Raw genomic sequence first — 17,840 nt, forward strand, 5'->3', positions numbered from 1 at the left:
TTTTTTTTTTTTTGGTCACAAATATTTCATTATACTATAGTATTAATTTCATTATACTATAGTATAATTATTAATATTCAAATATATAGTTAATACAAATAATTATCATTATTGCTATTTTCTTATTTGAGGGCTTTTGAAGTGTGAATTTTAACTTTTTTGCTACTTTTTCCATGTTTTGTTTAGGATTATTACAAATCTTGGTTTTGCATAAATGTCTTTACATTTGATATCCTTTTAAGGGAGTTCCTTTTCTCAGAATGACTAAGATATAATGTTCTTTTTATATTTTGTTATTCAATGCAATTTGTTCAAGTTTCTTTCTCAGTTGTTTTAAATTAGTTGCAAATTAAATTATTATTATTTTTCTTCAGCTAAGACTTGATTCATGTAAAATAACAGTTTTTAAAAACGTCACGAGTTTTCATCAATCCAAATCCAGTGAATATACATATTCTGATATTTTTGAATCTGGTTGTTAATGCAGGCAGATTTATGACAATAAATATTCTATTTAAAGTAGCCTAACACTAGGTAGTTTTTCAACCTTCATTCAATTCAATTCAATTCAATTCAAATTTATTTGTATAGCGCTTTTCACAATACACATTGTCTCAAAGCAGCTTTACAGAAATTGCATTTCGGAAATGTACATAGAAAAATACAGTTAGTTAATCAAGTATTAATTTATGGCATAACATATCGCCGGCTTTGAGTCGTCTCTTCACAGGCGTCGAGTCGTCTCTTCACAGGCGTTGGGGCATCTGAAGTCTCCGTGAGAGGCTGGATACAAACTGGTGCTGACGAACGCTATTTACCTCGGGACTAGCGTCCCGAGATAACAGCAGAAAGGCAGATGGGAAATAATTAGCATAGCTGATGTTCATAATGTTAATGCATTCGAACTGATTCAGCAGTAGTATCAAAGGTTAAGCATTAAGTGAATGCTTGGTTAAAGAGATGCGTCTTTAATCTAGTTTTAAACTGGGACAGCGAGTCTGAGTCTCGTACAATATCAGGAAGGCTATTCCAGAGTTTAGGAGCTAAATGCGAGAACGCCCTCCCTCCTTTAGTGGACTTAGATATCCTAGGAATGACCAGAAGCCTCGAATTTAGTGATCTTAAAGAGCGCGATGGATTGTATGGCGATAGAAGGTCTGTTAAATACACAGGAGCTAAACCATTTAGGGCTTTATAGGTCAGTAGGAATACTTTGTAATTGATACGTAACTTAATAGGTAACCAGTGTAGAGATGATCAAATAGGTGTTATATGATCATATTTTCTTGATCTAGTAAGAACTCTAGCAGCTGCATTTTGCACTAACTGTAGCTTGTTTATTGAGGATGCAGGACAACCAGCTAATAAAGCATTACAATAATCTAGTCTCGAGGTCATGAATGCATGAACTAACTTTTCTGCATCAGAAACAGATAGCATGTTGCGTAGCTTAGCTTCATAATATATTTCCAAGACCCTTGTGATGGTACATCGACTTACAGTAGGTTAAATGACACGTCTGCCATAGCCTGACAGTGTCTGTATCGCTTTTACTGGCACTATGTATCTTCGGGTTTCGGGTAGTAACCGGAGCACAAAAAGAACTACAAAATTCGACTGCTTTACGGCATACATAGTTTTTCTTCGTTTGTGATGTCTTTCATAAAATCATGCATCATACTCTACCTTGTCTGTGGCCACTGTTGATTCCAAAGCCGGTGCTGGATAAACAGAGAGCGTGCGCGTGCGACAGTAGGCTGCGGTAGGCTAAATTATTTACGACAGCGGTAATGGACAATTCCGCTTCCAACCTGTAGGGCGACCGCAGAGGAAAAGTTCCTTGGTGTTGCTTTAATGAATAATTTAAAACCTGCTTTAATTTCATTTGAATATAGTTCAATCAAGATGCCAAGTTTGCAACATTGAGATCAAAGAGATAAACAATTTAAAACAGATTGACATAGGAACATGCTGGTCCTCTGCGAACAGCTCTTTTGGCTTCTCTGTAAATGATGTGTGAACTGTCTTTCACAAAAGAATTCTGCAGTCACAGCATTTTTCTTTCAGCCGGCAGTGACATTAAGCGCTAATGTTCCAACTAACGATCTGAAAACTGAAACATTCGACTTGGAAATGGGCGTCTTCCTGATTTCCACCGTGAAGAAAGAAGGAAGTTCTGCTTATAGTACATCGGCAGGTATATTTATCCAGTCAAACCCTGCTGAAAATTGTATTTTCTCCTTTTATGATTGTGGTTTTGTGTACAAATTAATGTTCAGCACTTATGTTTTGGCCTCTGCTCTCAAGTAAATCCAGGGTTGCTCTTCCTTTTGTCTAATTCTAGTTCTGATATTAGCTCATGCTAGTGCTGTAGCCTTTAAGATTTTTACTTTTGATTCATTATAGTAATAAAATGACTGAAGGACACAGACTGTTTGTCATACAAGGGCAAGATGTCTTATCTTAGTTTATGAAGGAACATGTTTCCCTGATGTCAACTGAAGATGATTTGACCCTGAATTTCCAAATACACATCAGAAACACATTTGACAAGCAGTAATTGTCAAATATATACTTATTGGATTTTAATTATTAAAGGGGAGCTATGCAGTTTTTTTAGCTTAACTGAACAGTTACGGAGTTATTGGAATGGTTATATGACTTTTTTCGGGTTGAATGGTGGCCGTCTATTTGAGGATAATATTAAAATGGACTGAAACTGATACAATGAGAATTAATCAGTTTAATGATAACACATACTAAACACACTGCCAATAAGACATCAATCACAAATAAAACAACAGACAAACAAACCGCATTTCAAAGGCTTTGAGAGATAGTTTTTTCAGTAGTTTTTTACACAGGCACTTTGTGGTTCTGTGTCCTCCCTCCAGCAGGGGGCAGCAGCTGCACTCATGTACCCTCACCTGGGCATGTATTCCTGCGGTAGGCCGCTGATGCTTCTGTCTCTGAGAGCTTTATCTACTGTGTGGATGTATTCGTCTATACGAGCTCTCATCTCAGGGGTGAAGGGGTCAAAGGTCAAGCTACGAGATCCCGAGCGTTTGAAAAGGCCGTCTCTGTTGCTCTCTGTGCAGAGGAGTCTTTCCTCGGGAATGCTGATGTTCAGGAAAGCGCTGATAGTCTTTAACTGAGGGACTAGATCTTTCTGAAGATTTTCAAAGTGTACCACCAGCAGGCGGTGGGCAAATCGCAACCAGGCCAGAGCGTGAGACACCCACCAGGTTGAATAGCTGTCCACAAACTCAGACCATTCTGTGAAAAACCAAAACAAAAAACAGCATTATAGTCAAATGAACTAGCATCTCCCACATGCTCAAAGCTAGGACTGTATTTAGGATAAAAATCAAAATTTAAAATTAAATTTCAGGTTGGCTGTCCTTGTTTGTAGGGCTGCACAATTTGTGATGTATTTATATTATATCAATATGGCTATAAAATAACAATAATTTGAATCCATTATTTCTAAATGAAAATATAAACATTAAATTCAAAATGTAAAATAAAAAATATGAGCATTTAAAGCTGCAGTACGTAGTTTTTCCTCTTCGTCGCCATCTCTGTTCGAAATCTGCAATTGCAGTTACTCGCGGAATTATCAGCTTTACGTGGGTTGTGCCTCGGCACGGCACAGCGCGGATGAACACAATGTTTTGAGGAGAATGTGCGGCTGTCAGTCGCCGCCGGTGTGGATACCGGCATTCGGATTGACAGATTATACTTTATGGAAGTATGATCAATATATACATTTTCACCGGAAAATGTCCTCTGAACTAGTAAGTAACATCCACTTTTGTTCTGACCAACTGAGGGAATAAAGCATTGCAGTAAATTGCGCTGATTAAATCTAATGATCGCTTATCATATCACGTCAAACCCGTGCACATTATACTTTGTTCTCAAATTGTTAATGATAACAACATCAGCATCGTGTGACTACATTTAATGCCCTTCATATATTATCATTGTTTCGGCATGGCCCGATTGCAGTCTCTTTTTTTCTGTAGCCGATCCGAAGTCCGAAGTCTTTTGCATTTTACAGCGGGTGAATCTCCAGTTGTCACTGGTGATTGTCGTTTGAACCTTTCTATCAAATTGATAAGTTTAGTTATATCAAGTGCTGTGAGAAAAGGCTATAAATCTCCACTTCCAACTTCCTCACACACAATAGATCCTACTAGCCGAGACTCTTCTTAATGTGTACAGATGTGACGTAATGACACAAAGACATGCTTGAATTCCCAGCGGAAGAAAAAATGTAATTGTCATCATGTCATACCAAACCCATAAGAGTTTAGTTAACCTTCGGAACACTAGTAAAAATATTTTTACTGAAACCTGAGAGATTTCTGTCCCTCTATTGAAATCCCTTCTTCTGAAGAGACACAATTGCTTTTTATGATGAACAAATTTAATTTAGGCTTTTATTCACATATAAACATTGATTAGTGAATGTAGAGCACTCAAATTTGGTAAAAATTTTGGGCCCCTTTGAAGTTTGCTGAGGCCCCTGGTTGAGAACCACTGCTCTAAAGTGTCTGAACATACTGTAAGAATGCTGTTTCTATCATTAGCACCTTTGCTCCTCCAGTGAACGTCCGATGCGTAGCCCAGGTGTCCGGCACACTTGCGGTTGAACTCCGCTATTAGAGAATGATAGGGGTTTCGCATCAGCAGGATGGCAGAGTTGAACATTTCGATCTCTCGCTGGCCGCTTTCATGAGTCTTGACGCAGATGACTCTCCCGCTCTGCCAGTAATCCTTCTCTCCTTTAAAACCTACAGAGAGGCAGAAATCTGAGAAGCACGAGTCTGCATTTGTTTTTCAATTATTCTCATTCTTGCTAGTCTAGGACAAACAATTGAGATGTTTAAGAGGTGTCGGTGTAGATTTTCTTTCTTGTGGGGCAATATCTAAAAGTGTTTGTGTTTCTGATGAGCTCATGTTCTCAGTCCTACAGAATCCTAATAAATCTCACGGGTGAAAGTGAGGAGGGTTTAAAGGACAATTCCGGCCAAAAATGAACCTAGTGCTAAATAACACATGGGTACCGAGTCGACCGTTCTCTGGGATGCGTTTTCATGATAATCGAATGTAGCCAGTTTTAACATAAGTTTTAGTTTAACCACAGATTAGCTTATAACGCTAGTGTATGGGGCATCGAATAAGTACGAATAAAAATCGCTAGTTAATACCACTAACAAGGCTCAAAATAGCCCCACACTAACACGCTAGCATAATGAGGGTCTCAAACCGAAGCATTGAGAACTTTGTAAATGTACAGACAGTTTAATAATAAGATACTTTATAAAGACAGTACACTTCGTGTATATAAGCAGGAGCCATCTTTGGAAAACAGTCTCGACCAGTCAAACCACGAACGCCGTTCGTTAAACTGTCTGTACAATTACAAAGTTCTCAATGCTTCGGTTTGCAGGTAGAGACCCTCATTATGCTAGTGTGTTAGTGTGGGCTATTTTGAGCCTTGTTATTGGTATTAACTAGCGATTTTTATTCATACTTATTCGATGCCCCATACACTAGTGTTTTAAGCTAATCTGTGGTTAAACTAAAACTAACGTTAAAACTGGGTACATTCGATTATCATGAAAACGCATCCCAGAGAACGGTCGACTCGGTACCCATGTGTTATTTAGCACTAGGTTCATTTTTGGCTGGAATTGTCCTTTCACGTGTTATTAGTGGACTCTCACCTTTGTTGTACAGAGATCCGTCAAAGTAATAGCTTCCGGTGTAGAATCCAGTGGCGAGTTCAATCAGGTGACGTAACCAGGTGTTTCCTGCCCCTGGGAAGCTGGACAGGGCAACGAGGATCCTGGACTTCTGGGGCAGAAATGTCCTTTCTTTGCATGTTGCATCTGAAAGAAAATATATTTTCTGTTGCAGCAGTAGTTCTTGAAGTTTAAGTTAAACGTTGTAGCATGTTTTACCTAACACGGGAGTACTGTACACCCAGTAGTAGTCCTGTTCATAAGGGGAAGTGTGGTTTGTTTTGTTGCCCCTCTCACACATGCGTTCCTGTTCACTCTTCTGGATTGTGAAGAGAAATGGGGCATGGCTGCAGAAACAGTGCTGACCTCTCAAAAGGGCCAATGGCAGGTCCTGACAAGTTCACACACAATTTACAGAGGTCAGATAAAGATCGGAATAAACAAACCATATCATGTGTAATGAGCAGTGATGGGCAGCTAGATTATTGTAAACTAGAGCAGCATGGTTAATTGTTTAAAGATTGCGATCTCGATTCAAACACCATCTTATTCCTAAATGACAACGATTCGGCTGTCTATTAAATCTTTGACTAGTAAGATCACAGTGAACATTCAAATCTGCATTGGCATAAAACAGTTTCACAGTCTTTTCAACCACACAGTATCATTATTTCTGTTACAATAATTCATATCACAGGAGTACAGAGATAAACATTTATATTTCAGATATAAACACTGATGACTACAGAAGTGATTAAAATACAGCATATCACCTTTTTAAAGAAACTTAATCCTTCAAATGAAGATTGTATCAATTACATCATTACATCGGTAGGTGGCGACAAGTGACTGTCATAAAAAAAAATTATTGAATCATTCTTTCAAGAGATTTGTTCAATAACGCTGATTCATCCAGTAATGAAACAAGTGAAGTCTTTACAAGCGAGACATTGAATCATTCAAACGGATAAAAACATTTTTTTTTCAATTAATTAAACATTTTTAAATAGATTGCAGCAAATAACAATTTTTCACAACCTCCAGTAAATTACTTATTTAGTTTAGTTTTGTATTATTCAGTAATTGTGGGAGAATCATTCACACACTTGGCTTATAAAGCTAATTCTGATTCTATTTTAAAGGGGGAAAAAAATCTTGATTCTCAATTTATCCAGAATAGTGCAAACAGACAGATCTAGATTTAATCTAAATAAATACAGTGTGAATTAAGCAGGGGTTAAAGGGAGACTTTTATTATTATGAATAATAATAATAAACTCCACCATCTTCAGTGATTGGCACCTAATAATAATAATAATAATAATGTTTTTTTTATTTTGTTTTATATTCTTCTTCTTCTTAATAATAATAATAAATACACTTTTAATTTGCTACAAAATGATTAATACAAGCATTTGTGAATTATACCTGATCTGTGCAGATCTCGATACACTGCTGAGGAGCGTGTGTCGGCCCAGAGGTCTGGATCAGGAAGTCAGCGGTAGAGTTCTTTGGCCTCTTGAAACAGCCGTGGTAGTGCACAGTTCTGTCTGAGAAACATCGGACAGAAAAACAGAAGTCATCTTGTACAAAGCCTCAGGTGACCCCCCCACTGTCCTGTAGCAGAGGACGTATGAAGTTAAAATAAAAGCAGCCCTCACTATCTCCAACCTTCTTTCTGTCTTATCTAGTCATTCTCCATCCATGCCCATTTTGGCACAGGGTTCCAGGCCTTTAAACTAGATCTTCTCTAATCCATTACTCACAAAATATAATAAAAATTATTATACTGTATATGTGTGTGGCCCATTCAAGCAGAACTGCACTCATGTTTACAGTAATACTTCTGCCTAATGTGTGGTATATCAGTGTGTTTGCTGCTATGACCTACTGACTAGCCAATAAAAATGCAACAAGAAATGGCGTATTGATCAATGCGACATGGCGCTAAGACTCTAAACTACTTTCCTCCAGCTCCATTTACCAAAACTGGCATGTCAATTTGGCCTCTTTTCCCTAGCCATGACCCCACATCCATATTCTCCTCATTCGCTTCCTCTTTTTATCTCGCACATAAAAACCAAAACTGCCAAAGTGCGATTCATCCAGCTCTATTTGTTTATGTCCCCGTTCGTGTTGTATTAATCTTGTTTGTTTTTGTTGTTTCAGAGGTGACCGTTTTTTTCATAATTCGCAGCATCCTCTATTTTTCCTGAAAGTTATCTTAGTTGTCCCCTGACTGTTGCGTTTGCTGCATTATTATAATAAATTTCTGTAAAAAAATGGGAACTTGTGTGTCGCCTAGTTTGACTTTCCGTTCCGGAAATTAAATTTGTTATTGGTCCCACATCCCTTGGAAGCCACCGGGACATAACAACCACTAACGCACACTGATGATGTTCTATTCTTCTATACCAACTTGCGTCGTAGCCTACGATTCAATAGGTGTCATCATTGTAGTCTATATATACAGTACATGTCGTACCAAAGTTTATTAAATCCATGTCGCACAGTGTGATTTGTAATAATCTAATAGACCCCTTTTCAGTTGGTAAACATCATGACGTTTTTATGTGGGCGGAGCTTAGGTGGAGGCAGAAAGATCCCTCTGGCCGCTTCACTAACGCTAGTTTGCAATTTTTTTTAGCTTGTTTTTTAACAATGATGGGAGAAAATCAGATTTTATCTTAATGTGCAAGCTCACTCACTATCCAGGAGCGCGATTGTTATTTGCAAAAGTTAATTTTAACGGACGGAACCAGATTGGCCCATACACGCTCAGTCAATGGATGGACGATCTGACAGGATTAACGTTACCTCGGGTGAGTGGCCTGAGAATCCCAGCGTAAAGACAAACTGAGGGCATATAAATCTTTAGATGCCTATAACTATGTGATGAATGGTCTTGACTTGTGGCAACGTTACATTGCGCGGTCCTGCCCAGCGCCAAGGCCAGAAGACTACAATGTAAAGAGTGACATTATTACAGTGCAATTTTAATGATGTGAATATTTTCTACAAATAAAAATATTTTTTATGTATTAAAATTATATTAATTAACTATGTATTTGATTATTCTTTCTAACCAGGTTCTTCAAAAAGTCTATCACAATCAATCACAACAATGTATACAATCCTAGATGGTTCACAAATAATCACAATAATTTAGAAAACATTATGCGATAACATTTCAAATTGGATCCTGTAGGTGATTCTTGCACCCAGAAACACAACAAGATGACATTTAATAATGATAATAATAATTTAAGATGCTTATTATGTAGCCGAATCTGTGCTGGTTTGTATTGGCCGCCTCCAGTTTTCACTTTGTTTTGCCTCCAGCTAACGCCGTGACGTGATTGTGACGTCAGTGCAAAAGGGGTCTATAGGATTGTTGAAATCGCACAGGCTTTAATGTGACTCACATCTTCTCTGTCCTGGAAGACGATCCTCAACCCTGTAAACAGAAATGCGTTCCACCCCTCCGCAGGGATATCCCTTCTCTCCCCGGCAATCCAGATTACAGTCCTCTCCCCGAGCCCGGCGGGAACAGACCCGGTTCCCACAATGGCACTCCGCTCCAAACTCCAACCCCGCGTACCGGAACCCACTGGAAACAAGCAAACCTTCACTTCTGAGGAATTTACATTCACATGTAAATTCTATTCTATTCAATTCTATTCTACTCTAACAGTCTCATCTCGTCTTTTCAGTAACACTTTAGAATACGGTTTTATTAGTTAAAGGCACACTATGCAGGATTTCCATTTTTGTCAAACAGCGCCCCCTAGAGTCGCTGTAGAGTACTTGTATTTAACGTTACTGTTGTAAACACCACTCACGCAGAGCGTATCTGCACTCACGACCTCTGCACTTTATAATATTAAAGTAGCTTACCGCGTTAGGCTTACCTGAGCCTAAATGCCAGATGACATCAATAAAGGTACATGTACGTCGCATTATTTCGTAACAATGTCTGTTACGATGTCGTTAGACATGATTATTGCAATTTATAATAATATAATAGTTTGCAAATTGCGCTCATTTACACTATGTACAACGTGTAGGCTTATTTATGTCCTGATAATTATGTGAGATATTGACAACTGTTCTCATGATAATCGCAGGAATCAACTTTAACAGTGAAAGCCTGAGCGAGTGGGACTCTTGTCCGGTTCCTCGCGCTGTCAGATTCTCCTTTCCTTTTTCTAGACTCTTCCGACTGCGCTTTCTTCGTTTTTTTTCGCGATTCTGAAAACGCAGCTCCGATGTTTACTCATGTCTCACTCTCCCTTTCTCTCTTTCTAGTCTCCTCCGACAAAACCTTTGCCTTCTTCGTATTAGTTGCTGCTTCGGCCATGACAACAACATACAGGCGGCAAACAAACGCTAGTTGGGCTCTCATGTCAGAATTTGAGGAAGTGGGGGAAGTGAGGTATGCCGTAAAGCAGTCAAATTTTGTAGTTCTTTTTGTGCTCCGGTTACTACCCGGAACACCGAAGTTACGTAGTGCCAGTAAAAGCGATACAGACACTGTCAGGCTATGGCAGACGTGTCATTTAACCTATTGTAAGTCGATGTACCATCTCTCATGTCTTGGAAATATATTATGAAGATTGAAAAACTACATAGTGTGCCTTTAATGCATTAAGTACGATGAACTAACAATGAATAACATTTTTACAGCAGTAATCTATGTCAATGCTAATTTATAAATATGCTTATAATTTATTGTTAATTTGTTTATTCACAATACATTAACTAATGCTATTGCAATGTTAAAAATTACATTAACGGATGCAATTTTAAATGTTAAAAATGGATTAGCATATGTAGAATGTAAACAAATTTAATAAATGCTGTAAAGGTTTTGTTCATTATAACTTCACGTTAACTATAGCTAATGATGTGACACTGAAGACTGGAGCAATAGTTGATAAATTCAGCTCTGCCATCACAGGAATAAATTACAATTTAAAATGTATCAAAATAGAAAGAAGTTTCTTTTTCAAATTATAATAATATTTCACCATATTACTGTTTTTACTGTATTTTGATCAAATAACATAAACATTTTTAATAATTCCAAACTGTTCCCCGGTGTGGGACTTCTCATTCTATCCACCTTATTTAAGCGGTGGTGCAGACATTTGTAAATTGAATGTGCAAGGTCAGCCACTTTGTTATTTTTTTTTAGTTGTACAAAAACAGTGATTGTTGATTTAATGTTGCAAACTGATATTTGTTATAATATTATTTTAATTTATTATCATGCTAACACACTGGTTTCAACCATTTACTGCACTTTGCTGTTCGTCTAGTCTTGCTATTCTTCTAGTTATTTACCTAAAAATATTCACTGGTAATAGCCTACCCCTGCTTTGCTAAGTAAAAAGATCAAAAAGTACCTGTGCATTTTCTAAATAAAGCATTGTTTTATTTTGAGCAGTGAATCTATATTTTTATATTGACTTTTTGTATTTTAAAATAATGATTTTAGAATGGAATTTCTGTCATTTTAAATGGTTGAAGCATTTTTAATGCTCTTTCTCTGGATGGACTCCAGGTCAGTCACATCAGCCAGCTCACATTCTGCCCCCGCTTCTGTGGATAAACACTGAACGCATTCTTCTAAAAGAACAGGGTTTCTTTCATTTATCTTCAGACGTTACCTCTCTGAGCAGGTGTCCTGACACAAGGCGCTGGTCATTTTACGGAAATCATAAAGAAGTGTCCCGCCGAGTGCGTGCTCCGTTTCGTTGTTTATAAAACATCCAATGTAGGTCCCTTGTTGGGAACAAAAAGCAATATAAACAGTTTAGAATAATTATAAAAAATCGTACATTAACGATGAGTAATTCTATTTTATAAACACTACCTTTATGTCTGGCTTCCTTGTGTGACAGATTATGTTTAGAAGATCTTTTCTGTTCAGCATTACCGTGAAACCAGTGGCGTCTCAGATGCCTGATTTCCAGGTTACGAGATATGAGGTGCTTTTGGTCCATTATATTGCCTGTCTGCTCAAGAGGTTGGCTCTCCATCTCCTGGATGACATTCCTCCTGTACAACCACCTGGCAGAAGGTACTTCCAGGGCTCTAGGTGGCGCTGGTAGGGAAGGGAGCGCCATGGTATCCGTTTCTCTCTGAAATGTCTCCACACTGGAGCGCTGAAGCAGTAACACGCTTCCTGCCATGATGTAAGCCACACCCAGAAAAAACAGGAGCAATTGAGCTCTCCTTAAAAAGGATTGTTTGGCCATTCTGGTTTAAACCATCCAGATGGATGTCAAACAAGATCCTTACACTTATACAGGGCAACTGAAGAGAAGATGAGAATTCTAGAAGGTGCTGTGATCATCTTCTACAGAAGATTTTAGCTCTTGGTGTCTACATCATCTACTAGTTCACAGGACCTAAAATAAATAGAAAAGGCCTGTCAGTATGAATACAAGATCAGATAATCGGATAAAAACACGTCCCTTCTCTCAGATCTGAACGATAAATCTCAAACAACTCAAAGGAAAATATGTGAACCACTTGTCATATTTCTTCATAGAGGCTTCGGCCCTTTGGGGCTAATGAGCTGTTTTTGATGAATCAATAAGAGTCCAATTACCATTTTCCCTTTTGATTTATTAAACATGTTTTGAAAACTGAAGAGAACCTGCTTGCAGAAACACAGGTGAGTTATGAAAACATCACCTAAAAAGGAATCGCTGAATTGTGTCTCTTGGTCTTCATTTGTGCCTGGTGCTTTATGGGATGTGAGTTGTCTGTCCATCAGAGTGATGTGCTGGAAAAAAATTCTGCCTGTGGGAGGAAAGAGCTGTCCATCCTGCTGAACTTCATATCACAGATCAAGGAGCTCATTCATATTGCAGAAAGAGAGAAGACATCCAGTGCAGATTCGTCAGTGTATAGCACAGCTTCTAAAATAACTCAGTGTCTGAGGAAATCTGACGTTTTGCCAAAACACGAAACTGAAATCTTTTACCGTTTTTGATTAGTATAGCCTAACTTTTAGTAATATTTAGGATTCAATACATGCTCAGTTGTTATGGTAATATAGATTATCACAGAAATTAATATGCGCTCGACCCTCCTTTTAAAAAAAAAACTGTTACAGTGACACACAATGGAAGTGAATGAAGGGACCAAATTGTAAATGCTTAATGTTGCAATAGTATGATTTTAGTGTAAAGTTCCAATTTTACAATTTCATTGCCAGGACAACACAATGCCATTAACACTAAAATTGTAAACGATTGTAAAAAATTATGAACCTTTCAGCTCAAATAATAAAGTTTTATCAGAAGAAATAATGTAATTGCTTATTTAACAGTGTAAGCTTCACATTTCTGTTTAATACTCCAAAAATTGGAAGTAAGTATATAAAAGAAAGACACAAATGTTGTCAATTGAACTTAACTTATTTGTACCAGGAATATTCCTTAAAATCCCTTAAAGGCAACAGCTACTAGATCAATAATTTTGACAATGTTATCTCCTAATATATAACAGATTCCAATCAGGACTCTACGAATAAAAACAGCCAAGCAAACAACATATGGCATCGTTCTTTCAAATTCATCATCTGGACTGAAATGTTTGACACTTTCGTCTAGTAGAATATGTGGAAAACTGCTTTTGCTTTGCGCTGAGAGGATTTTCTAGGAAAATGGCACTTGTTTCTATGTGTCTGCAGTCAGTTGTGCAGCCTAACATAGAAAATGAAATAATTTAGATGCTGATGGAAAAACCTCTCTCTTCATGATGGGAATGAGAGGTCTATCTAATGATCAACCTCCAAACAAATCAGCACATTATCAGACAGAATTTATAAGGTTTACCTCACTCTCGGCTCTACTGGGCACATCACATCTTTTATTTGTATATACTTGCTTTTTTGCTTAATGCATCACTCAGCATTAGTATCAGAGATTATGTAAATTTAGTTTAAATTTTAGCCTTGTGGTGAGGGGTTGTTTATCTCACATCAAAACTCTACATTTATTTTTGCATGTTATCATAGTAGTCTAAGGCATAAAATATAGTCAGCAAGACTGACTTTACAAGAGAAAACGAAATTTTACAAAAGTCAATACGTTCATTTATAATGCACTTAAAAGGAAGCAGAAGTATTGGTCATCAAACCAATGTCAAAACTTTTCAGACGCAAGCTGCAAATCATTTGAAAGGACACAATTGTAGTTTAATCTTTGAGTCCTCAGAGCGGGGTTTAAGCTCCAAGAACAGCTGCTGTTGTTTAGACTTGCTCTTTGCTCCATTTGATATAATTAACCTGACGTTATCCTTATGAGCGAAAGACAACGGTAAGTTAGCTGTTAATGTCAGACGTTAAATGACAAAAACTTCCAAATGCTCGTTATAAAAAGGCAACTGAACGATATTTACAATTAAATTATGCACATTGCTGCGCTCAGATAAACGTCAGATATTATTAGAGTGTATAGCCTACTAATAAGACTGTTCCCTTACTTACCTCTGTGTTACTGTGGTTCCTCGGATCAGGTGCGGTTCATACGGACGCGGATGTGTCCATCAGCGGCTCACGCGCTTCCACTGAAGAGAGTCCGCGGATTCCTGACTGGATACTCCCACCGGCTCTTCCCCGCAGCTGAACGCTTTCTGTCGACTATACAAGACTGTTTTCACCGCATGTTTTAACTGCTATTAACGGGTTTTTACATTTTCTGCAGTTCTGAACGACTTTTAACGTGTCTTCCTGTTGTAGAGAGAAGTGAGCGAGATTCATGTCAAATATTAAAACGGCGTTGTTGTTTTTCCAAAGCAGCGTGTAAAACACGGACTGACCTGACGCGTTCAGATGAGCGTGTAGAGGAGCCGCTGCTGTCAAGCTTTACACCCCCCACCCAAACTCTCTGCCTGTGCCTACCACCGGTATAAAATACATAGATTACTTAACACTCTATAGCCTAAATAACATTAACTAACAATATTAGCCTACATTTAAAATGCTACCCCCAACCACCCCATTTTAATGACAATAATTGTGTTAAAAAAGGGTTAATTTTCTTTAAGCAAAATTGTATTTTATTTTTATTATTTTTATTCTTCTACTGTTTTTTCTTCTCCTCAAACACATTTAAAATAGGTACTTCTCTGTGCAGCATTACACAGTTTGATTAATGTTGATTTAATCACATGCTTTCAAAATAAGCTTTATGCTTCCATTTTGTTTTTAAATGTGGATCATGAATACATATTTTTATTTGGACATCCATGCAGATTTGCAATGCATCAGAGAGGTCCACTGATGTTGGGCATTTGTTTTTTGTGTTCCTCTGGCTACAGAGATCAGGCATTATCTGTGCTGAGCAGAACAGAGGCTTTGTTTTTGTGGAGGAGAGGAGCACATTCATCTGGGAAAAGCAAACACACACGCTAAAAAGAAAGAGACACAAGCACACTCGTATATATTGGGATTCATTTTATTAACATTGCAACATACCCAGAACAAATAACACAAAACTGATGCTTTCTGTGCCCATTGACATTTAAATATCTGGCATATAAGATGTCAGACAAGTCCAGTCAAGTCACCTTCATTTATAAAGTGCTTTTAACAGTATGGATTGTTTCAAAGCAGCTTTAAATGAAAGATTGGTATCAAAGAGCACACCCATGTTCCTAACCGATGACGAGGACTTGACAGAGCAGCCATCAAGTGTTAGACAGTATTCTAGGTTATTACGTGTGGAAGTTTTTTGTCCAATAATTTGAATCTCTGTTTTTTCAGAATTAAGTAGTAGGAAATTGCCAACCATCCAGTTTTTTATATCTGCTATACATTCCGTTAATTTTGTGAATTGGTAAGTTTCATCAGGGCGTGAAGAAATAAAGAGCTGATCATCAAAATAACAGTAAAAACTAATGACATGCTTCCTAATGATATCTCCAAAGGGTAGCATGTATAGAGTGAACAGCAACGGTCCTAGTACTGAGCCTTGTGGTACGCCATACTCAGTGTTGGGGAGTAACGGAATACATGTACCGGCGTTACGTATTCAGAATACAAATTATGAGTAACTGTATTCCGTTACAGTTACAATTTAAATAGTTGGTATTTAGAATACAGTTACATTGTTGAAATCAATGGATTACATGACGATACTTTTCTGTTTCGTGAGTTTATTCACTCTCTAAATAAATTAAGGCAACTCCATGCATTTCCCAGAAGCCCCAATATGAAAACAAAAAAAATGCGCGGTTTGCGTGATCAGTCACAATGGAGTCGGAAGAGGAGCAGCGGGAGCTAGATGTAGAGATGGAGCCGGAACAACAGAGCCAGGGCAAGAATGCGTTTCTATCTCGGAAATTCAAACAGCATTTCACATTACAGAAAGAGAAGGGAGAACAAATATAACTGTGCAGTGCAACCTCTGCTTGCAAGCAACCATCCTCCTTTCAGCGTCCAAAGACTCCACCTCCAACCTGAAGAAGCATCTTAAAGTATTTTTTGTTTATTTTTTAGCCAGGGGTAGTCGTCTGCTGTAGTTTTACTGGTCACCTTGCTATCTTATAGTTGTATCAGGTAGGCTACTAGCTACAGGGCTGTAACAATATGCGATATGAAACCGAAATCGCTACACTCAGATCCACGAACCTGTATCGCATGCGAGAAGGCAAAATTGCGACACACCCCTTCCAACTATCAGAGTTATCCTTCCCGTCCAGATCCAATGCTACCACATCTTTAAATTACTATTAGTATTATTTGAAGTTAAGATTATAAAATGCATAGACATACACCACAAAACTGGTTGCGGAATAATTCTTTAAAATTTAGCAATTGCGTTATGGACATGCATTTTCTTAGAATGTATATTTCAAGTTTTGACTGCAAATGTAATTTAATACCAATATATCGAAACGTCTGTTTTTATATCCATACTCCATTAATAAAGGAGTCCAGACATTAGAAAAATATCGGTCTACACATGCGTTTTATATTTAATATGAGGGAAATAAACATGCATGACACAAAGAATATTTAACTTTTAGGCCAAATATTTTTTAGTACTTCTGTGAATTAGGCTACACGGCGCAAACCAAAAGTAATACCCACCGGATGAAGAAGGGTTGGGTCTCCACAGAACATAAAATATTCATTTTATTTTATTTTTCTTGTTCGCATTTATGAGGAAAAAACAATGTTACGGACGTGACCACTCTGAAAGCGGCACTAAAAGACTGCTTTAAAACTTTCACAGAGACATCAAACAGATGCACAAAGCCTTTCTTTAAAGTGAATTTCGATTTGTATTAATTTTATCTTAATTTTAATCAATGTTTCATCAACCAAATTGCCTGGAATTAATAAATTAGTTGTAAATATAGCAGACAATAGATATCACGGCATGGAGGCGCTGGTGCGTGAACTGGGGCTCATCTCATAAATGAACCGAAACTTAGCGTGTAAGGTAGCCTACTTGCCTTACAGACATGCCTACTTTTAAACAGAACAATTCAAAACGAAAGAAAACAGACTGTTCTCTGTTTATGTAATCCGTATGAAATGTGCATTTCTCTCCGGCGCGTTCACTAGGCTGCTGCGAAGATCGCGGTCAGCATCGTCAACTTCATCTTTGCATCCGACACTAACATAATTCAGTCATTACTTTTGCAGGTTCTTTGTGACAGCTTTCAGGTGCTTTATTGGCAGCGCCACCTTTACACGTTACATGAACGCGTCACCACCTCATCACCGCACCGGTGACCGCAACATACACTTATAGTCTTTGTTCTTCTATAGCAAATTATAATATATTGCACTTTCAGGAAGACATGGGCCTAACACATTCAGTCAGTTGGAACAGAAAAAGACACCAGAATAGGCCTGTTTAGTAAGCAGGATTTGATGGCCGCATTCCTACACTTTTAAAATGCAATTCAATGTGGAAGTATTCCAAGTATTCAGAATACGTTACTCAGATTGAGTAACGTAACGGAATACGTTACAAATTACATTTTTGGGCATGTATTCTGTAACGAAATACGTTTTGAAAGTATCCTTCCCAACACTGGCCATATTGAACTTTT

General features: G+C 37.8%; 1 protein-coding gene across 1 annotated transcript; it reads right to left on the reverse strand.

The window, feature by feature from the left end:
- Nucleotides 1–2,725: 2,725 nt before the first annotated feature.
- Nucleotides 2,726–12,156, reverse strand: LOC143752196 (sialate:O-sulfotransferase 1-like). Its single transcript, XM_077245313.1, has 8 exons — nucleotides 11,632–12,156; nucleotides 11,426–11,540; nucleotides 9,179–9,363; nucleotides 7,182–7,303; nucleotides 5,973–6,144; nucleotides 5,736–5,900; nucleotides 4,599–4,799; nucleotides 2,726–3,276 (listed from the first exon to the last, which is right to left on the reverse strand). Exons 1-8 carry the CDS (start codon nucleotides 12,014–12,016, stop codon nucleotides 2,924–2,926), a joined length of 1,698 nt encoding a protein of 565 aa, XP_077101428.1. The 5' UTR covers nucleotides 12,017–12,156; the 3' UTR covers nucleotides 2,726–2,923.
- Between the last annotated feature and the right edge of the window lie 5,684 nt (nucleotides 12,157–17,840).

This window comes from Siphateles boraxobius, unplaced genomic scaffold (assembly GCF_051911475.1).
Source record: "Siphateles boraxobius isolate OS27281-9 unplaced genomic scaffold, OSU_SipBor_1 101, whole genome shotgun sequence".
Classification (NCBI taxonomy): domain Eukaryota; kingdom Metazoa; phylum Chordata; class Actinopteri; order Cypriniformes; family Leuciscidae; genus Siphateles; species Siphateles boraxobius.